This window comes from Epinephelus lanceolatus, chromosome 6 (assembly GCF_041903045.1).
Source record: "Epinephelus lanceolatus isolate andai-2023 chromosome 6, ASM4190304v1, whole genome shotgun sequence".
Taxonomy (NCBI): domain Eukaryota; kingdom Metazoa; phylum Chordata; class Actinopteri; order Perciformes; family Serranidae; genus Epinephelus; species Epinephelus lanceolatus.
Window position 1 is genome coordinate 26,407,901 of NC_135739.1, and position 22,994 is coordinate 26,430,894.

Here is a 22,994-nt window from a genome sequence, read left to right on the forward strand (position 1 = left end):
CTCGTCTGTCTCCAAGGCGCACCAGAGAGCGACTGCCACAAAACAGAGGGAGCGACGGGTCACTGCTAACCTCCATGTGACTGGTGGGGAGGGAGGGAGGGAGAAAAAAGGGGGGAGTCTATTGGAAGGGGTGGCTAAATCAATTTGGGCGGTGGGTGACAGTCAACACATGCGAGGTTGGGTGAGGACGAGGGGGGAAGTTGGATGTAATTCACAAACCTGATGGTTCTTACAAAATGAGGGGAACACTGATATTTGTTTACTTAAGAAAATGTCTCATACTGTAATTTCTGTCATGGCGCCTTTTTTTCTAGTTCTTATGCGCGTAATGCCACAATGACACGACGCTACAATAAAAGTTTTCCCTTGTATTGTTTGATGGGATGTCTGCTCCATCTATAAACCCATTATTTCGGTCTGTGCGCTGGAACAAAATGAAGCAGCAGAGCTGTGAACACTGGCAGGCTGCTGGTCGTGATGAGGCTGGGGAATACCTCCGCTGGAAACCGCGACAGCTGCCAAACATGATGCGCTTCTCACTGTGTGTGTGTGTGTGTGTCTATACGTGGCATGTGTAGCTAAATCACATTTCTGTGCATCTGCTTTATTCTAGGCTCCCCGGGTCTGTGCGCGCACGTGCGGACATGAGGTTTTTACACGTTTTTACAGCATGCTCTAAAGTATTTCCCAAGCGTGTGTGTGTGTGTGTGTGTGTGTACGCGCGCGCGCGCGCGCGCAAGTGCAAGTGCATGCTTGAAAGTCAATTCTCTTGTATCCATCCTGCAGGTGGATACAAGAGAGGTGGATACAAGGTGTGGTGTCCAATAATTGCATAGCCTACTTGAAAGTCAATTTGTGAGTATCTAATCTGTAGGCTGTGTGTGTGTGTGTGTGTGTGTGTGTGTGTTCTGTCACTATTTGCACCTCAGCTTGGTTTCTATGGAATGCCTGCATCTCCAACGGCAACCAGTGACAGCGATGACACCAGTGTCTTCCTGGTTGTTAGGGAGCTGGTGATGTTTTGCCTGGTTGCTAGGACATGAGCTTCATCCACGGACAGCAACAGTGATCAACCAGTACATTCACACACTACACACACACACACACACACACACACACACACACACCCTGTTCACCCTAAAATTTAACGAGGTACCTTATGGGGACTCGCATTTTGTCCCCATAAGGCGGTCCCCACAATGTGTCTGAGTAAATAGATTTATGTTCCCACAAAGTGAGTAATACACATCCATACACACACACAGAGTCAGTCTGCCTCCAGCATGATTGAAATGATAGGCTACGGTGTGTTTACTCGGTAGATTCACCAGTATGCTGCTTGTTTACTGTGGGGATTTTTACATCCTTAACAACCTCTGATGAAGTAGGTTTTAAATTTTATGACACACACAATATTCAAATTCTGATTAGCAGTAATAGCATTTTGGTTTCAGCGTGTAGTTTAAGTGTCCAGTGACTATCTCAATGTATTTAGAGAAGCTTTTGCATCCTGAAAAGACAACACATTCTCACTCTGACCTCATCACATATTAACATTTCGTTATGGACTTTTCACGTCCACATACGACGTGCCAAGTTCTGCCTGTTAGATGCATTGTCTTGATTCACTTCCATTTTCACAGGAAATTTAAGGTTTACATACAGTCTCTTTTATGATAAACACACTATGTCAGCACAGCACCGCAAGTTGACTTTTTTCCCTTCAACAACAAACACACATGGTTGGGTTTAGGCAACAAAAACAAGTGGTTAGCTTTAGGAAAAGAACAGGGCCTGGCTTTAGAATCTTACGGGAATGTCACCACTCTTGGGTGAAAGTTTGTGTTTCTTGGACCCATCACAACTCCCACCCGCCCCAGTAGGACTTTCACAACCTTAACTTTCATCCTTGTCCTGCCGCATTTCCCCCTGATGCCCCGGGGCACCGTTTAACTATTTAACGTTTAACGGCAACCATCCGCAAATCATGCCGATGTTAAAGGATAATATTTTTTGTTGATTTCGGATGCCTCAAGTCACTGCTCAAGTACCGGATTTCGATGATTTCGGAGTGAGACCAGGATTGAAAAGAATACATTTTTGGAAAAGTTATGTCATCAGGATCAAATCTTAAACCTGTAATAACTGATATAATTGGCCACATGGGGGCAGTTGTGAATGCAATATTGACATTTTAAGTTGCAGTGATAAACCTGTTAGCCAACTGGTATTTACTTACATAGCCATCAGTGACAGAGCAATATTATTATTAATCTGAGGTCTTGTTTCTGGCCACCTGATGCTGATTATAAGCCCAATATTAATCTCTTTTTGCTCTGTTTTTGGTCCCTACCAACTCCTGACAGAAGTATCTGGCTCTTTAGCTGTGAAAGCAGCACTATGTTTACCAGCTAGTGTCTAACTGTGTCTGCTGTTTGGTGCTAAGTAGGTAGGGTGCAGTGGGTTTTTGAGGCCTCTTTACTGAAAACAACTGCCCACAGAGGCTGTAAACAATAACATGAGAGCTGTGAGAGTGAAGCAAAACAGCCGAGTTGTGGGTCAGACAGTTAAACAAGTGGTGGCCGGGGGGAGCTGCAGATTCAGGCGATAACTCTATATAGTTTCATTACTAAAAGCAAACCCTTTCACATGGTCATTATCAAATGGTGTTGTTATGATAAAAAGTATTTAATTATAACTGCTTTAAGAGTGTCAGATACAAACCAAAAAAACCAACGTGAGTGACAATAAAGTCACTCACCTCCTCTCCGAGCTTTTAACCTTGACAACAACAATTTAATTTAGACATCATAGAAATAAAAAGCAGGATTCTGCAACTATGAGGCATGTTTCTCATCTCAGTTTAGTCACACTAATTTCAGTTGATTGTGTTGAAGAAAACTGACAGTGACAGCCTACCTGTGCTTAACAATATGCAACAACTTAAAATTGATAAATGTATTTGTTCAAGAACTTAGTATCATGCCTGCTCCTTAACATCATCTGTCATTCTGGGGCTCAAAAATGAAAATTGTGCGAAGGCTTTGCCTGTACATCTGCAACCACCTGATGAACCTAATGAGCACAGGGAGGTGGTGGAGGCAGTGAGTGTCGGGTGGTGTATGATGGTAATGGTGGTGGTGCGGGGGGGTTCCCATTCCTGATTGCTTGGTAATTGTTTTGTTAGAGCAGCATTTAATAGGAGAGTCGGTTTCTCGGTTACCATGGCAATAAGGGCTTTCCTGCTCTTCCCTTTCCATCAGTCTGTGTGTGTGCTTCCTCCCATCTCTGCTGTGTGAGATGAAGCTTGGCTAAACGTTGTTTCAACAAATGTCCCTCAGCAAATGGCAGTCAGATTTGGGGGTTGAATATGCTTTAATCCAATGAACTGGACTGTTTTAACATTACATCATGTTTTTTTGTCTGCTATGCTGCTTACACAAGAGAATGCTGTTAATGATTGCAAAAATGTAAGTCAGTGCTATATTCCGTCTTTCTGGTACAGTGGAAATATCTGCAGAGTACTGTAGTGAAAGTAAATGAATGCTAAATCATACTAAACATGTTTTTATATGAGCAGAAAGAGCTATTTTGATGCACAATATTGGAAAAAAATGCTTGTCAACATCATACACCAACAGTAATCAATGTGGATATGTGTACAGCACAAACAAATAAATAAAAAAATAAAAGAGGAACGTGGTTCCACAGAAACTCAGAGTAAGGCTTTCTGGGTAACCGTGAGGCTCACACACATCCATAATCTCACCCACAGATACTGAGGGCTTCAATAACAACAGAGAGGACTCTGGCAGGAATTATCACTGCGCACCAAAACCTGAGCAACGTGAGGTGAGGTATTGTTTCAGCCAGTGCTGCTGCATGGGAGGAGAGGAAAAGAGGAGACTATAACTGGAGATTGACGCCATGAATATGACTAATAACTCATGCGCCCATCAGATGATTAATGCTAACCAGGGTAGATTAACAGTATGCAAATAGTCTATGCTAAACAAAGATAATAACAGCCTTAGTGTGCACTATGTACAAAACAAGCAAAGCTTGCCAACTAAAAATCTGCCCAGCGTCTTTTTCTTCCAACTGACCCTGAAAGCATGTTGTTTACACTGCTCTGTGGCATCCACATACAGGTTTAATTGTGTCCTCCTTTACTGCCATACAACTGATGCCTCAGGTTTGAAAGGACCTCCACATCAGTAAGTGTCTCAGTAATGGCAGAAGTACATGCATGGTGAACTGAAGGTGCTTCCCCTGATGACATAATGAATGCTCCAGCCTTCAGCTGAGGCACTGGAAGCACTTATCCTGAGACCTTCATTTATTTCTTCACTGACTCTGGGATATTACAAAACCACTGAAACCTAGTCTGTGGTGTGTTTACTGCAAATAGAGTGAGTTGGATAGATGCAGCAGCAGGATACAGTAGCAAGATGAAGGCTGATGAAAATGACATCACACCCTATTTAACAACAAAAGACGACACGTGATGACACGTATCAGAATTTAAACAACAGAAACATATTCACCACAGTGATGAAACTAAAAGGAGTGTCGCAAAAAGGTTGTATTTTTGTTGCTGTACAAAGGAAACAGAGGTGACAACAGCACATAACATGGTGTAAGAGATACATGAGGGACATGATTTCAGTTAACTGTGCTGCAGGAAACGAGTCAACAACATCACAGGGGAAGGCAGTGGCAATAAGTGTGAGCATGTGTGTTTTTGTCTGTGAGTGTGAGAGGGAAAAAATGAGGTGTTTGTGTGCTCACGTGTCTGGTGCTTTGTAAGGGATTTGCATTGTACTATGCAGTCCACAAGGTGGCGCAAAAATACAATAATGAGAGCGGAATAATCACAACAGTGTCAACAGTGTTTGGTGTCTGTTGTCAGAGATGTACAGTCTAGCTGAACTAAAATGTGTGAGCAGACAGAAACTGCTCTTGTAGTTCATGAGCATTCTGACTGGACATATTGCCCCAGAGCCGGCACTACCTGTTCAGCGATATAAGCAGCTGTTGAGGGCCCCCTTGTCTCTGGCAGCCCACTAGATTTTTTTTTTTTAAATGAACGAGACACAAACAAGATAAAAACTGAGCTTCCTAAACAAAAATGAACATTTAGTGCCTTTTTTTTGCAAAAAATTTAAGTGAATAACAAGAAGCTCAGAGAAGCAGAGATTGAAAAAAATAATTTACTGTCTCCTACAAAAGAGGCACTCCTGGGATTCTGTGATAAAAATAATCCCACTTTGTGTTTGTTTTAGATATGATGAAGTTTAATAAATTAAATGAAAAAGCCACATACAAAAGTCAACACAATCTGCGACAAATACCTTCACCAGACTTCTACTAGCTATTCTTTGACAGTTTGCCCACAGCCCATGATTTAGGTTAAATAACTGTGGTAGACAGACAAATACTGTTTTTAACGTAGTCTCTTTAAAGACAGGGTTGCTGCTAATAGATCCTACTTTAGTCTTTACATGCTTATTTGTACATTCTATGTGCTTCTAATATTACAATATACAAGTTGGTTCAGTGCCATGTGATGTAGTAACACGTTTCAATGAGATAACAATCCTGCATAGGGCTCCCAAAAGTCTAGGGTCGGCCCTGTATTGGCCCCTGATGGACACATGATGGATGTAGGAATGTAATCTGTGGCCTTCTGCAGTAAAACAAAACACAGGTATGTTGTGTTTGAGCCACACAGTGAGCACGGCAGTGCTACAACAATCTCCCAGAAATAAGGTTGTTGTGGGAGAAATCAGGAGATGTGTTGGAGTTCTCATGTGCAGCCCATAGTATTTAAGTCATTATAAAGCAAATGTCTATATCGTCAGAGGAGCATCAGTGTATTTGTTTTAAAATCCTGATACTGTAGATCTCAGTTTGATATACTGTCTGATTTAATTAATTAATTAGTGTCATAAAGGAGACACACATCAGAATTTAGTAATCTCCAAATATGAAGCCGATTTTTTTCTGATGAGACAGAGGTAAGATTATTGTAGGCGGTAAAGTGTTTCCTCAGGGTATGCTCCACTCAGGAGCAGCTGCTGAGTCAAGTGCAACACTTGTGGAAGAATTTAGTTTATTGGTCCGGTGCCTGGCTTAATATCAAAGTGTTCTGAAAATTGTCCCAAAGGCCCAACCCTGGTGCAGACCCAATTGCAGCAAATTGCTGTTAAATTGAGTTTTAGATGAATCCTGCCCGATGTTTTACTGCCCAAAGTGGTCTTGAGAGACTGGCAACAATAACACAACAAACTAATAACAAGAAATGAATCAAATGAGTTGCATGAGAACAATTTCAACAACAATTTAAACTTACAAAACAAAATTGCCTGTTTGATTTACAAAAAAACCTTTTCTCAAGCTTCATTGTGTGAAACCACCACAACAACTGCAAAGTGAGAAGAGGCTCTCTCCCAGTCTCGGGATCCGTCAGCCATTGGCTATGGCCTGGGGACGACAGCTTTCTGAGCTGTGGCTGAAGCAGCTACATGACCATCAGTCCACAATCAGCCCCCTTTACTGATCCAGAAGTGGAAGCCCAGAGGAAAATGCTAAGTTAGCATTTAGCTAGCTATGAAGTGTAAGGTGAAGTGTTAGGGTTAGGGCAAGGGTAACAGTTACATCTTGGTACTTGTAAGATGAATCACATCTTCACGTATAATAAGAAAGTAAATGAATGAAGTGGGTTCTTGCAACATTTAGCCTCATATGGAATCATTACAAAGTGTTGTTGAAACAGTGCTTAAAAAAACATTGTGTTGGTGGGTTTGTCTTGTACTTGTGGATTTGCGTGTCATGTAGGCTTCAAATGTAATGTGGCTGCAGCTATACAAATTTCAGTCTTTCCGGAGACTTCATCTTCTGCGCACTGCTCATTGTTAACTGTTCGATTAGCAACTTGTGACAGGTCCAGACAACATTTCGGCTCATCTCTCTAGACAGATACCTGTTTATGATTGCAGATAAATTAGAAAAAGCTAATAAAAATGAAAGTGTTGTCAGACCGATTAGATTCAAGATTGCATTTCGGCCAACACGATCCGCCGTTTTTATTCTCCACATGGACTGATCACCAAAGCCTGCTTAAATTTGTCAGTACTACTCAGACTACAAACAGAAACCAGATTGCTCCAGATAGCAAAATCTTGTCCTGTTGCCTACAGATTCTGCTTATATGTGCAGATATCTGTTTATAGAGATTAGCTCTCTCTCCTAGATGCATTTCAATCAGGAGAGACAGACAAAAGTAAAGATAACGTTTAATACAGTGTACAGATGAATAGATGATTTGAGCTGATTAAGATTCTGTAAGTCTGATAAGTCTTTGGCGCTTGGACACCAGAGGGATATTTTTTTGTGATCAAGGGATATCTAAGCGGCAGCAAGATAAATTCCCTCATGGAGTCCAGACACTGGTGGAGGTGGCTGATGACTCTGGCTGATGAGGTAGATGAGGCTGATGAATCTGAGGAGACTATGTGGTGATGGGGAGGTGGAGGGTGTGCATGGCTGCACCATGAGAGAGCTACGGGCAAAAAAAGAACCATATTTAAAATGAGAACCAGTAAGATGATAGCTGTGCTGCTGGTTGATTGCTAATCATGACAACTCAATTGATAGCCCCGGACAATGACACTTAGAGACAGAAAGTGAGCATGCGTTCAAGGGGTGAATGGAAGGGTGAGAAATTAAAATTATAGCCTAAGCATTAAAGGTATTTTCTTCCTGACTGAACTTTCGCTAGAGCTTCACTAGTCCTTCTATGGACAGCTGGATGTCATTTTAGATGATGCACAGCTGAGAGATCTGCATATGAGTAGAACACTAAAGGTTGCACCTTAACATATCTGATTGATACATTTCCAATATTTTTTTTGGTCTTGCTTGGGGGAAAACAACTGAGTGGAGATGCCTATTTCTATGTTAAGCTACTGCTAACACAAACCAAAGTTATCCTTGTCCACCTGGTGTAGACAGCAAGACCTCTTCGTACATGGACATTTATCTGTGCTTTTTGTTGTCAGACCACTTTAAATGTAATGAATGTAGCAGCAGGGCAGCAGTCACAGTCAGCTGGTTAGGTGAAGAGCTGCAGGCAACAGGCACTGTCTGCAACTCCAGCGAATCAGATATTCATCTCAGATAAGCAAAAGCTTTTCCCCTACCATTCCTGCCTATTGAAAACCAGCACAGATATTGCAGCTGTATGGGAGGTCTGCACAAGAGACTAGTGAAGCTGTGGGCTGCATTTGACAAACACATTCAGCTGTTAACACATTTTGCCTCAGAGGTGAGGCCGTCCTACATGGCTGTGACTGACAGAAGGTGGATTACATCCTCTATAAGTTTGTGCCCCTTACTGCTGAGTCATCAGCTTTAGTGGTTTGAGCCACAGGATCTTTGTCAGCAGTGGTGATGCTGAGATTGTGCACAAGGAAATGACCAACCCCATTAACCACTGAAACCAAGCATCCAACCAACAAAATCCCCCCATGATGCATGCTGTTTTGTCTTAAAGTCATCAAATTGTTACATCAAAGCCCCCAACTTCCTCTGCTGTGGTTAAAGTGTTGCCTCGTGTATTGTCTGTGTGTGTGTGTGTGTGTGTGTGTGTGTGTGTGTGTGTGTTACTGATTTTACCGATATCGCCATTGACATAGCAAAATCTGTCTGCAATATTAACAGTCCAAACTGACTTTTTTAAATAAATAAATAAAAGGTAAAAAACAAGGTGCATTTTTTTAATGTTACAGAATAAACAAAAAACAAATGTAAGAACCAACAATGTAAAACTCTGATTGCAAAAATATAATTTGCAATATTAAAAAGGGTAAAGTGACAGAAAAAGGGACAGACAGTGAGAATGGTTAAAGGTTGAGTGTAAGCCTGCACTGTTTCCACTGTGACAATGTTTTTAGTTTCAATTCAAACACTGTTTACAGTGACGTCCGTAGATTACTCAAAGTTGCTTCGTATAAGACAAGCTGCTCTTGATTTTCTTAAAAGTGTTTTAAGAGTATTGTCTCATATAATGTTGAGTATTTTCCTTTTTGGATAACAAAGTGAAACCTGGCTTGAGCAAATTTCACTCTATGGTGATCTTTGACACCATTTTCTGCGTAACCATTTTCTTAAACATGAAGGAAGCTATTTGATCTTCCTAAATTTCCACACTTTATGTGCACGACAGCCTCCTCAGCTGAACTCCTCACAGTCTGAACCACATGTCCATGAACCCCTTTGATGACTTCCGTTGCAGGAGGTGCTTGTGATTCTGTAGGTAGACAAATGGTGTTTGTGCAAGTTCCTGTCTACAGTTTCCTCCTCTCAGGCACACAAACTGCTACTTTAGCAGAAATATCAAGCCAAAGGACTCAGTGTACTAAGGTATTTTATATTAATCAGTAAGAGCCAAGGGCCACCTCGCCAGGCCTGCAAGCAGCACAGTGCTTCTATCATGGTTGACAACATCGTTTTAAAATCTCTCGGGTTAGTTTTGATCATCACAGCTCACATGGTATTCAACGGTAAGCTGTCTTTTTTTAGTGGTTGATGGTTTACGCTTTTGTGGGTTTTCACCTGCTAGAGGTTCATTTTTACTGGTTTCTTTGACCTGTTTTTTGGTGTTTCTTCTTCGTTCTGATGTAAAAGTTATTGCCTGCTCTCACAACACATGTTATTATGCTGCTAATGATGCTCCAGTTTCCACACCATCATGGTTTGTGCCATTATTTAATTCGCTGGTAACTGTGTTTCTGAGGCAATGTGTTGTCAGAGTGGTGTCTTTTATTGTTTTGGCACTGCACATTGAGAACATTAAAATCACATTGTCCTCATAAATCTGTTGAATGCTTGTGTTTGAGATTAAATAAGGAGCATGACTTTGAAATGTCGTGAAATTTGATATCGTGATATTGTATGTGAAATAAGGTAATACACATTTTTAAAAAGTCCACAGGCATTTAAATTATGTTCTTGAATCATTTCTTTGATATGTAAAACTAATTCTGGCTCATAATGTGTATGCTAGAGTGACAGGAAAGGATACATGGTTTTTGTGGTGTAATATGCAGGAAATATTCTTAATGTTTTACCAGAGTCTACGTTTTGCAGACATTTAAACAAATAACACAGTTCTTACAGCACATATTGACGAGCATCACATACAGTGTGTCCTCAAAAAAAACATGCTATGACACAAATTAAAGTTCTTTAGTTGGACAATAACTTGTGAGCAGATGTAAAGTTTGTAATGTCTTAACATTGTGCTTCCTTTAGGCTAATTTGACCCAAAAAAGGTAGCTACATACCTAAACAGACAGATGCTACACTTTAGCTTTGGATTCTCAACATAATGCTTTCTGTCACCTTTCTTGTCCATCCATTAACTAGTTTGTTTAAGAAAATAAACTTAAATTTGATACATATTTCATAGAAATAAAATGCATCTTTGTTTAGCTATAACGTTACAGTATGGTATATCCGGGCTACTATAAATATTCACACTGAAATACATAAGGTACAATGAATTATTTCCATTTGTTATATTCATTACATTTAATAAATTTGATTTGGGATTTAACAGTAGTTTAATCACACCAAATCCCATGAATTCTACTGAAGTTAAGAGCTGAGATGAGACAAGATGCTAAAGCTAACGTTCGTCACGTTACCTTTAGCATAAGTTTAGCTAGGCTTTTATCGGGAGCGTGTCAACGTTCCCAGGGTCCTGTGTTCCCCATATCCTCTTAATATGACACATTAAGGGTTGTACATTCTCAGCTACGTTTTTCCCCGGGTCAAATGTTCAAGTTTCCCTGGGTCCCACCTACAGCTTGTATCTGACTGATGTTCCACTCCTTGAAACCTACACGTTCAGATTTGCAGGCAAGATGGTTCTTTTGACTTCAGGCATTGAATTCTCCAGTGTCTGAAATGAATTTAACTGCATTAAAAACATACATCTCCTACTGTGCTTTTCCAATTTGGACTGTGATAGCCCTTACAAAGCTATAATGATGTTAGTTCATATCAAGAGATACATAGAGGTATTTGTAAATCTTTGGAATCACCAGGAAGACAGATGTAAACTGCGTGTTATGTGTTATATTTAGGGAATATTAAGCTTGGGAACATAGGACCTGCATGAACTCCTTTTATCCTCCATTATTTTTCCCATTTGTGGGATAACAGACTGAATTACCAAAATTTTGTTCACAAGGGTGTTGGAGTGGGCGGAAAAGTGGGATTGATTACATAGCCTGGAATAAAAAGATTGGTTTTATTTGCATTTTTTTCTGAGTACTTAATCCCATAACTAAATAAAAAATTGGCATCATAAATTGGTAATGAGAGCGGACTTTGTCTAAAAATAGTGGAAACTCTCTGAGGCCCCTCCCATGCTTAAAGGCGCAAAATGGTTTAGTCTGCTTCTCTGCAAGGTTTCATCTCCAAACGCAGCTAAATCTAAGTGAGTGACTGCTCATGTTGCTGAGGCACGAATGTACACTGTCATGCCTATGCCCAAGAAAGGAGAATCAGGGTTGCAAAAAAAAAAAAAAAGGGAAGTAAAGAAAGCGAGACTGGCTTGAGATGGGAAGGGCGGGGGCCCCAAAGAGACCGCTTACTGTAAGCATAGAGCCCAGAATTTGATGCTACGCCCCTGGTTGTTCATGAATAATTTAGTTTTGGTTTGTGGCTATCTAGCTAGCTTCACTTGAAATAACATTTATCTGTGGCACGTAGTGCAGTAACTGTGGGGTTATAGGCTACAGATTAATAAACCAGAGAACAGTTTTTAGCCTTGTTTTTATACTTAGTGCATTTTGCCTTTACAGGTCAGAATACTCATTGCAATCTCTTACCCATATGCGTCCTATGTTTTGTCTCCATACAGGCCGAGCAGACACTGGGCTCATGGGCAACAACATCACCCTTCAATTCAAATTTAACGTCACTGTCACAAAAGACAATCATCTTGCATGTTATAAAGAACCCCAAACAAAGGTTGCTGAGTATTCAAAACAAAGAAGTATTCCAGAAGATGGTGATATTATCATCTACCCTAAAAATACTTCTGTGTTTTGCCACATTACAAATCTCAAACTAAATCACAGTGGAATTTACTGGGCCAGTTTATTGGACTCAGGACTCGCCCGAGAGAGTCTTCGGGTGCAGCTGATTGTTCAAGAGAAGGAGCACATAAGCAACACAGGTAAGATCAGACTCTACGATAAGGATAGTGACACCAGCATAGATCATTATCATGTAGTCTTTATTATTGTCGGTAGATTTATGCAACATAAAAATTAAATGTTAGTATACACATAGCTGATTTACTTAGGTGATTTTGGACCTTTTCTTAGATGAACAGCCACCTTCACCTCCTATGTACTGTAAACAAAGTGGCTAGGCCCTTTACAAGAGTACATTGTTTGTTGCATTGTTTGTCTACCACTCCTATATTACCAGACCCCTCCCAATATCTTTTTAAGGATAAGGCTGGCAGTGTTCCATATTTTGTTATTATCAAGAAAACCAACAAAGAGACCAAAACCATTAATGAATTGGTCCCATTAACAAGTATTTTCCACATAACAAAAACTGATATATAGCAGCTTAAGTATTCCTCTGTTCCATAGAGCTCCATCGTTATTAAAAAACACTATTGTATAGCTTATTATGGAAAACTGAAAAACTAATCAGACAAATTAAATACTTAACAATGGTATTCTGTCATATTGATGCACATTGCACATAAAACTAGCCTATATTTCCATAGAGCAGTCCTGCTCATTTATTTGTAATATCGAACACAAATATCTAAAACAACCAGAGACAATTAAATCATAGATGTCATAAACTGTAAGCCTATGGCAAGACTTCCCATGTTAAAAAACATTTATATGATGTCATCAGCATATAGCCCAACCAACTGCATACAACTTCCTGCTGCTGTAAACACTTTGTGACCTACATGTGTATTAATCCACAGCTTTAGGCCTTAATAGTGTCCAAACATCCTGTGTGAGCAACATTTGCTGGTAAGACTGAGAGTCTGCAGCCATGTTAGTGGTTCTGTGAGACTGTACTGAGGCACAAATGCTAAAGTCTGCCCAAAGTTACTGTTAACCATGTTCACATTATTGTTATGGCTGAGTGAATGTGCTTAGTTCTGCAGGTATTTGGTCATAAACCAAAGGAAAATGTAAATATTGACCTGGTGATGGCTCTAGATGAGAAGTCAGGGGATCAATAAAGTTATTACAGTTCATCCTAAGGGGGGATATAAATGTCTGAGCATAATATCATGGCAATACATCCATCAGTTGTTGAGATATTTAAGTGTGGACCAAAGAGGTACTCTGAGATCAGTATAACCATAGAGCCACACAGCTAGCATGGTGAAAACTAGGTTACTCTATATCAAGCTGATTTATGAAGTTACTGAGCTTTTTTCACCATATATATTTGTGACTTTTTAAAAAGGTTTACATCTTCAGTGGGAAGAAATCAGCCTCCAAAGAGATGGTTGGACATTAAAGAATTAGTGACAGACTATGTATTGTTTGTTTTTGTCTTACCATGGCAGCTGTTGACAGTAAGAAAAATAATAATGGTTTAGAGCTGCTATACCTTCTGTTCGGCTCACATCAGAGGTGCTATCTGACATGTCACAGTGTATTAGTGTCTGTGCTGGTTAGAGGCTCATCTTGTATTTAATAAAAAAAAAGTCTAATTGTACAGTAAAATATGGTCAAACAATGTTATTTTATTTGTGATTTACAGTAATTCAGTGTCTTCTGAACAAATATATGATTAAATAACCATGTAGTTTAGATATGTTGATGAGAGGAAATCATCTTCTGCAGAGATATGAGTGTATATTTTCAAAAATTCCTTTTAACTCCTACAGTGTCTCCAAAGCCGAATGACATCACAACAAATAAAGACCGTGGAAGTCCCAGTTTCTTTTCCTCTCACATCGTCACTGTCCTTGTGGTTTCACCTGTGGTGCTGATGGCTGCAGTACTTCCCTGGTTGATCTGGTGTCTCTTGAGAACCAAAGGTAGGGGAAATGAAAAATAGTCTTTCTTTGCTTTACTTGTCTGAACTGATAATTCAGGGTGCTGAGGGGTATTGTGTTAGCTGAATTATTAAAATCTAAAATAAAATGTTTATGTTTGACTTAATACACCAGGAAACTTTAATCAAATCTTGTTTAAGTTTTCATTTAAACGTGGAAACAGTCGTCTTTAAATTACCTGTTCACAGCTACAGTCAGTGGTGTTTTCTGTATTTTTCAAGCAAGGTAAGAAATAATTGTTATCCTGTGGAAAAAAAAGTGCAATTGTGTGGTTAGATGCTCAAAAATGCAAACCAGATTGCACTTTCAGTTCCTTTTGATAGATGATGATTCACAGCTTTTGAAAAGAAATCCTCCCTCGGTGCATGCAAATGTGAGCGTATCTACTATCACAAAGCGATGGGTGGAAAAAATATCAGTTGCATTACTTGTTCACTATTACCAGACCGCTTTCACTTCAGAGACAAACCCCTCTGGCCTACTTTGAGTAGGAACATTGCCTCTTTGAAATATTTTGACAGCCTCTGCAACCTCAGAAACCGCACCTGATGATTTCCCGTACGTGTGTACAAATGCAGGGTTTTGCTGACGGTGCGCTCTTGTATCATGTCATGCTAACCTGGTCCAACCGTTGTCCACAGATAGGGCTATAAGTGTTCAAATGTCACAACTTGGCAAAGTCACAGATGGTGGAGACAATCTGTGCTCCTCAGCACCTTTTTTTTTTTTTTGCACCACCAGATCATAAAGGATTTTTTTTTTTTTTTAAAAAAAAGCTTATACCATTAGTGTTGATGTGTATAAATGCTAAAAGTAAACGGCAGAGTTAACAGATTTTACCTTAATATAACATATTTTGACCAATATTTGTTAAAAGAAAATAAAAACAGACTTAGTTTAGCCTAATAAACCTCTGTATAATTTGACACAATATGTTTGCTGTTTATCATTAAGCATTTGCACTGCTATTGTTGTTTAAACTGATTAAACATTTACTGGTATTGGCATTTCCTGAGTTAGACCAGAAGATCAATCAACTCCCATTTCTGTGCATTATACTTGAAGCAGAGTCCTGCACAGGTACTGATACTGATACTATTGAATGTATAATTAAAAGAGATCCTATAATTATAAGCAAGTGGTATTGAAAAAGTATCAAAGTATCAGCACTTTTGACAATCTTAGATTAGTGGTAAATTCAAATCCATGTGTTGTGGTGATTAAGTTGATTATTTGCCTGAGTGACTCAAAATTTTACCTGATTTGCTTCTCACGCAGACACTCAACAGCGACAACCAGAACCAAGCCCTAACCCCACAGTACAAGTAAGAACACGCTCATCTTTTCCTGTCTGTTACGATGTAAACATCAAAGTAAATATTAAAATCATCTACAGAAATTATTCAGCTTGACTCTGACTGTCTTTGCAGGAAACAATTGAGGCAACCAACACTATCCCTGCACCCCCTCTGGTCTACAGCGTCCTGGACTTCCCCAAAAGACCTTCGGCAGTTTTGGAGATTAATCCGAGTGATACAGAATACGCTGCTGTCAGTTATCTTCCCGAAAATCAGCAAAGGTGACGCACAGCTGAATGTAAACCAGCTGTCTTTCTTGGTCTGGGCAAGGGTACGCAAGATGACTTATATCTAAAACTATATGTCTAGTAAGTATGATAAATGCTTTCTGTAACACAGTGATGAATCCTGACAGCCTGTAGGCTTCTTGCAATAATTTCAAGCAAAAGAGTTTAGAGGGGAAGAGTCATTGTTCTGCTTGGGTCGGAAGTACGTAGGTGTCACTTTGTTTCTGGGGTCGTGACAGTTGCTGTGACAAACCACAGGCCGGCGCACATAATGACACACTTTTGTTTTTTCTTTGCTTTTATTTGTTCAAGGGTCATCTGGCCTCTAAACCCTAAAAGGGAAAGTCTGGTGAGATTTTTTTGCTGTCGTTAAAAAATGCCATACAAAGACCAAAACTAACAATGCGTTGATCCTACTAAAACGTATGTCCTGTGTAGTCAGTCACGATTTATGTTACTCCTCTGTGCCACAGACTCAATTGGTATCCAGAAACTACACATTAATGCACTGGGTGACAGGTACTGTTGTTAAGATGAACATGGGCACTGTAGTTTATTTTGGGTGCCACAAACATTGTCCTGCTGCTGTAAATAATCACTGGAGCACCAAATGTGTATTAATACGCAACTGAAAATAGTCCCACAAAAAAACACACTGTATAATCCTACTTGAGTAATATTTCTTAAAAGCTACAGTGCCCAGCTTCTTTAATGAATACTGGGCGTGTTTGTAATATATATATAACAATTAAACAATATATTTTGAGCTGTTTTTTTTTTACATATATTTTTGTCTTCAGTAAGATCAAATGGGCTCACACCTGATTGCCACACACAGGGTGGGAAAGTACTGAGAGTCACGTAGGTGTAGGGGACATGTCCCCCTTGATATTTAGCTCATGTGCAATCAACACATTCTCATTCATATCAACGTTTCGTCATGGACTTTCCATGTCGACATACAACGTGCAAGGTACTTTAGATATGTTTGTTGTTGACCTTCTGGGTCGCTGTGTCAGCTTCAGTCCTGTTAAGTGCATTGGGTGATTTAAAAACACACAGGATGTGTAAAATTTGCATATAGTCTCTTTTTGAATAAACATACTACATTGTTAAAACACTGCGAATTGATGTTTTTTAAAGCCGCGTATCATGCTGGCGTGAAAGGATGGCTTTTTCGTTGGTGTCTGATGCAGGAAGTCACTGCCCAAGTGTTATAATTCAGTAGCTGGTGCATTGTCCCCCCAAATAAATACATAAAGGTGGCAGAGGACTGTTATTGTGATCAAATTGAAGACATTTACACTTTGAATTAAAACAGAAAAAACACAAATTGGTACATAAAAATTCACCAGAATGCAGAGAATTAAATGTCTGATTCACAAATTTTTCTGGCACAGGACCCCCAAGCCCAAACCTGGGTGAACACGTTGATGTTTTTGGTCTTTTCTTGGATTTCTTGATAACAAAAATATAGAAAAAAGCTAGGCTTATCATTTAAGCCACAGTTAAGCTAAAGTACATGTTGCTAGCACTGTCTCAAATATATAAAAACATTTCCGAGGGTGTTGACAGATGACAGATGACAGATGACTGACAAGATATTAAAAGCAATCAGAAACTGTTTTTTTTTCCAAGCTCACTTTCCAAGTAAAATTCTGTCTGTTTTTGCTTCAACTTTTCCTCTCCAGATTAAATCTGCACTTCAGCACTGTAGTGACATCTACAACTTGTTTATTAATATTCTTATCTTCAGCGAGGAGGTGTGATATCCTTAAAAGCTCCCTCTGGGTTTCAGGTTGAGTCACTTTATCTTTTCTGTCAATGATTTGTTTTTCATCATTGTGTTTATCACAGTTTTGACACAGTGTTTCCACTGTTAAACTAAACAAAACTAAGAACAATGAGTGAAATGAAACAGTCTTAGGAAATGGTGACATTTTATTTGAAGTTTAGACGTCTCAGCTCAACAGTACTGTATATTGACAGGTCGCATGGGTGATTTTCCATTTACTGTATGGTGAGACAGCTTGACACTGTCACACCAGTTTAACACATACAATCTATCTGACACTATCTCACTGCCATTTTCCACTGCATGGTCTCTGAAGTTCTCTTTTGGCAGGTGCTTGTTGATTTGTGAGACAAAGATTTGATTTATGTTCTCAGTGCCACGTACTGGTGTCATTAATGTGTGATATCCATATATTAACTCAACCGACTCATCTGTTCACCAGTGGCAGAGAAGCAGGTTCTTTATTTGTCACGGATGTTGGTTGTTATGTAGGAAGGAAAATAATCAGCCAGCCCGGTAAATGATGACATGTTTTTTAAAAAGGTGGCCACAGGGCATGCAGCCAAACACAGACTAACTTTCTTTTCTGCTCTGAAAAACTTCTTGATGAAATAGCAAAAGTGCATTTTGAAATCTACTAAGTTTCTTGTCCTGTCTGGTGTTATTATTTCACATACTACTCAACTGTTTTTTCTTGAAATGCAGAAGTGAATGTCAAAATACAGTAATAAACTTTATTTTTGTGTGCAAAAAATGTCCTTAGTTCACTAGTGTTGAATCTATGAGTTTCATGTAAGTAACAGAAAACACATTTTGTTTTGGTGGTATATTCAATGCATGTTTAAAATGTGATTTAAAAAAAACACATTGTGCATGCACCTCTTTGTGTTTTGGTTGTAAAATAAAAATGTTTTACTGCATGCTCAGCTTGTTGAATTGTTGGTGTCCTGAATAAATGTTTCACAATAATGATTCCCCCGTGTCTTTGTCTGCATGTGCACCTGGGTGTCAAAGGCCAAGTTAGGTTGCTCTCCAGGCAGACATAATCACACTGGTTGAGTTAAACCTCAAGCAGGTAGAGCTGAAAGGCTAACTTCCAGCATGGTCTCACAGATATACTTAAAATGGACATGATGTCTAACAGTGAATTACGTGGTGGTGGGCACGAAATGCGCTAAAATTAAGGGTGTTTCAGACCTAGAGTTGTCATGCTTTGGTCCGAATCAGGGACTAATTTAGTTACAAAGCTGCTGTTCTCATGGCAGCATTTACAAGCGGACCAGAAAAAATGCCTTGTACAAAAACGCTGCTCTTGATTGGTCAGAATTTTCATGCAGGAAAAATCCAGGAAGTAAACAACACGTTGAAGAAGAGTACACTTGCAAGATAAATGTGACACTTTCTAATGTCACAATGGAAGGACAACTACGCAGGTTGATTTTAGCACTGGTCATCATGTATTATATTGCTGTCATTGTTCATTTTAGTCAAACCATACAGTTTGAAACAATGTTTTGATGCATTGGATGTGCTGAATGTGCATATTAAGATAGGACAGGAGGAGGCGCACGTTAATAATCCTCCAGGACTGTAACATGCTCATGTTTAACCCAAACACTGTGTAATGCGACTGCAGTTGGTTCGGATCGAGGTCAGAACACGTTCTCACCACAAACGAACTGCACCAAAGTTCATTTGTAATCGGACCGAGACCACCTCTTCAAGAAGGTCTTGGGGTCCGTCCCAATACTCACACTTCCCCTCAAAATTGGCCCTAGCCCTTCTTTTTGTGCGTTCCCGCAAAAGGCCATGGTGTCCCAAACTTTAGGGATGCGCTTTTCCGCCCTTAAAATCCCCACTTAATTTGAAGGGCCGTGTGATGCACACTTACAAACCCATCTCAACTGAGGGGAAGATTGAATTTCCCAGGATGCATTGCGAAACTATCCAGCCAGGCGAGTTTTCCAGGATGATGGCAGCCTCCATGAGAAAGCCATCGCACACTTGTAGTAATATTTTCGCAAATAAACATGCAAAAATTCCAAAATATGTCAGAATGTGTTATGTTTCTGCGTATGCATTGTAATCTGTAAGAGTTGAGTTGAACACTTGAAAATCGCTAATTCACGATGTAGCCGACATGAATATCTACAGACTTCTTCGTGAAGCATTTAATGCTGAAGCCTACGTCGACGATAAGCGTGACATAGGTGAACACGTCTGTTACGCTAATTTGCATGAAGTGGCGTCCCAATTCGTAGGTAAAATTCCCTACCCCTCAACACTACCCTTTCGTCTTTGAGGGGAATCTATCCGGCAAGTGCACTTGAAACCAGGGGTAAGGTTAAGGGAAGAGAATTGGGATTGGACCTTGGTTTGCTTGTTTTGGCGCGCACTCGAGTGTGATTGCTGTGTTCACACCTGCCCAAACGAACCACACTTCGGGGGAAAACGAACTTGAGTTTAATTGAACCAAACAAAACAGGGCAGGTGTGAAAGCATCTCAAGTGCTGGCAACATGAAAAACAATTCTAATGCAAAGTCCCTGCGGATTTATTTTGTCATGGTAGACACATGAATTCGGTATGCAGAGCAAGACCTTACGCAACTTCACAAAGTACTTCACATAGGTACTTAACCAAACTTTGCAAAATATGTAGTTTAAGTCACTTTATTTTATTTTCCTAACCTTAACCAAGTATTTTTTTCTATTCTCTAACCCTAACCAAGTGTTTTCCTCACCTAAACCTAACCAGACTACAACCGTTTCACAGCAAAACTGTGCCAGCTTCTAACAGACATTACACTGGCATTGTTTTCATGTTGCCAGTACATAATTTTAACACATTTTGTGACCACCACCATGTGATGTGTTGTTACGACGTCATTTCCATGTCTTATTTCTGTGCGATTGTGTTACAACTTGGGTATTTTTCACCCTGGACCCAGATTATCATTCCAAGTGTCTGACAGCATTACGAGAAGAATCCCTACACAGTTAAAGAGTAAGGTCCTTTTTATGAAATCGCCAAATCTTCACACTCCATTTAAATAAACAGTAATTTAAGCGTGTATAGAGCCAGCATATTTTCACATCATAAAGTGTGTTTTACAGTAATTAAGTCTGGTGGGGATTTCAGGACTGTTTCTGGTTAAACAAAAGTATAGTTACTCTTGGTCTACCTCTGTAGGTTTCCTTTCCACAATGTTGTCAGACACTTAAAACAATATCCTAAATAGCAAAAACAAGCCCTTTATTAGATGTAAATTGATGATGCTTAATTCCCCCAAGTGGTTATATTGCAGCCTGTTTGGCAGCTGCAGCCTTGTCACTCAATACTGGACTAATTTAAAAAATGATTGTTCCCATTAGTCACTTAAACACATAAACATGAGAAGATAGGGTCCAGGTTTAAATACCATTTAAAAACCACAATTCTTTGCAATACTGATCTACCATACTGACAGGGTTGTTCTCATGCAGGAGCTAATGTTAGTGCGCTTGTGGGGTTGGCCCAGGTAAATCACCTATAACTCCACCACATATGTTTTTCTGTGCAGCCCAGGTCCCAGGTGCAGATGCTAGTTCAGCATTTAATACATTGAAACCTAGATATGAACACCACAAAGTCTGTACAATTAGTGCTTTCGATTTCACACGAAGCCCCTTAAAAGGCTGAAGTCAGCCCTGTCGCAACTCAACAACCAACACAGCTGCATGTGACCGTTTCATTTCATGGTAAAACTGGATAAACAGCCCACGTAAGGGAAAAAAAGAGAAAGAAAGCTAACTGAATGAGTGGCCAGCCATTTTTCTCAGCTCATTTCTCACAGCTCAGACATGTAGAAAAGGGTAAACCCCCCCAAATTCCTCGGTTCCCTTTATTTTGATACTTTCTATAGTCATTTGACAAAGGAAACAAAAAGACGTGTCAGCTTAATCACAGAGGAGGCTGGATTAGAAACTGGGCAAAGCAGCCACGGCTGTGTATTACTCAACCAATTTGTGGTAAATAAAATGACCACAAACTAACTCACACAGCAGCCCAGGGCAAGGCAGTACTACTGGCTATCACTCAAAAGGGCACCAGCTGTGTGCAATGATTTTCTGCTTTATACAACAATGGTTATAATTTTATGATATGTTTAAGGAAAATGTCGATATTCTCAACACCCTCATCTTTTCCTTCTGTCATCACGCCTTTCATTTCCTGCATTATGTTACGCATTCGCTAGCTCGCTAAGCTGTTAGCCTTGATGCCATCTAGATGCTGTTGCCTAGCAGCGGTGTCCTCACGACATAAACGCTGAGCATACAGCGTGCATGACTTTCCGCATATTAACCACAAGCTCACAAGTTTCATTTGAAGGCAGCATCACGTATGTATATGATTCTGTGCAGTGAAGGTCAAACATGCAAGCGAAGCAACAATAAGTAGAAGGGAAACTTAAATATTTGTGACACAATCCATTTTTCCATTTCACAGAATATAACATAAATATCTGATGTGTCAGCTCAGTATTTTAAGGAGTGAGTGCCTCGACTGTGAGTGTGATTAATGCTGAAGATAATTGCACAAGCAGACGGTTGCTGCCTCCCACTCCTTTGAGGTGAAGCCGGACTTCATCTGTCTTTTGTTAGTGTGCATGTTTGCTGCTGTGCTCTACCTGTTGCACTTTGCACAACATAACGCCCACCTCTACTGTACCGAGGTTTCTCATAAACAAACCAAAACTTGCTGTTCCACAACTGTGCTGCGAGCTGCTGCATCTTCCAACGGCAACACTTAAATGATGAACACTTGAGCAAAAGAGTCATTTGTCCTTCTCATGTGGTTTCCTGTAGAAAACTTCAGAGGCCCAAAGTGGTGAAAGCAATCAATACTTTGTTAGAATAAGCAGCTATATGAAAAATAATACCTACTTTTATACATGTAATCATTTCACCCCTGTAATCATGAGATGACCCCTCACATCTGTAATAGACTTGGTGGTCCTCAGGCTGGGAACCACTAGTCTTCTTGTTTCTGCCTGCTTTGTCCCTTTGGTCTCGGGTGCCTGTTTAGATGCCAGCCTGTTTGCGAATCCTGCTTTAATTTATGATAATATAACATTATAATATTTATTTGTAAAGCTTTTATCTCAACAAAGTCACAAAGTGCTTCACAAAGTGCAAAAAATAAGACAACAAGGAAATAAAACACAAAAGTACAAATCATGCATTAAAAGGGACAGCTTTCCTGTAAAATATGTTTCAAGCAATGATTTCAAAACAGGAAATGTGCTAGCCAGACTAATCTCCTCAGGCAGAAAATGTCAGACCCTCGGGACCTTGCTGGCAAAAGCCCAGTCACCTTTAGTTACCAGTCCCGGTGAGGGTAGGCTTGAGCATCTCAGGTTGCGCCTTGGAACATAGGTAGTCAAAAGTTCAGCTATATAACTCGGCGCTAAACCATGTTGAGCTTTAAAAGTTATTAAAAGAATCTTAA

At 39.8% G+C, this 22,994-nt stretch overlaps 1 protein-coding gene across 2 annotated transcripts; it reads left to right on the forward strand.

Annotated features, from left to right (window-relative positions):
* Positions 1 to 3,772: 3,772 nt before the first annotated feature.
* On the forward strand, positions 3,773 to 18,477 carry LOC117253590 (uncharacterized). 2 transcript variants are annotated; one of them, XM_078168862.1, is made up of 5 exons: positions 3,773 to 3,852; positions 11,936 to 12,253; positions 13,955 to 14,107; positions 15,404 to 15,450; positions 15,556 to 18,477. In XM_078168862.1, the coding sequence occupies exons 2-5, from the start codon at positions 11,956 to 11,958 to the stop codon at positions 15,706 to 15,708; spliced, it is 651 nt and encodes a 216-aa protein (XP_078024988.1). In that variant the 5' UTR covers positions 3,773 to 3,852; positions 11,936 to 11,955; the 3' UTR covers positions 15,709 to 18,477. The 2 variants fall into 2 exon arrangements, with proteins under 2 accessions (XP_078024988.1, XP_078024987.1); XM_078168861.1 differs by lacking the exon at positions 3,773 to 3,852 and adding an exon at positions 9,341 to 9,566.
* Positions 18,478 to 22,994: the final 4,517 nt, after the last annotated feature.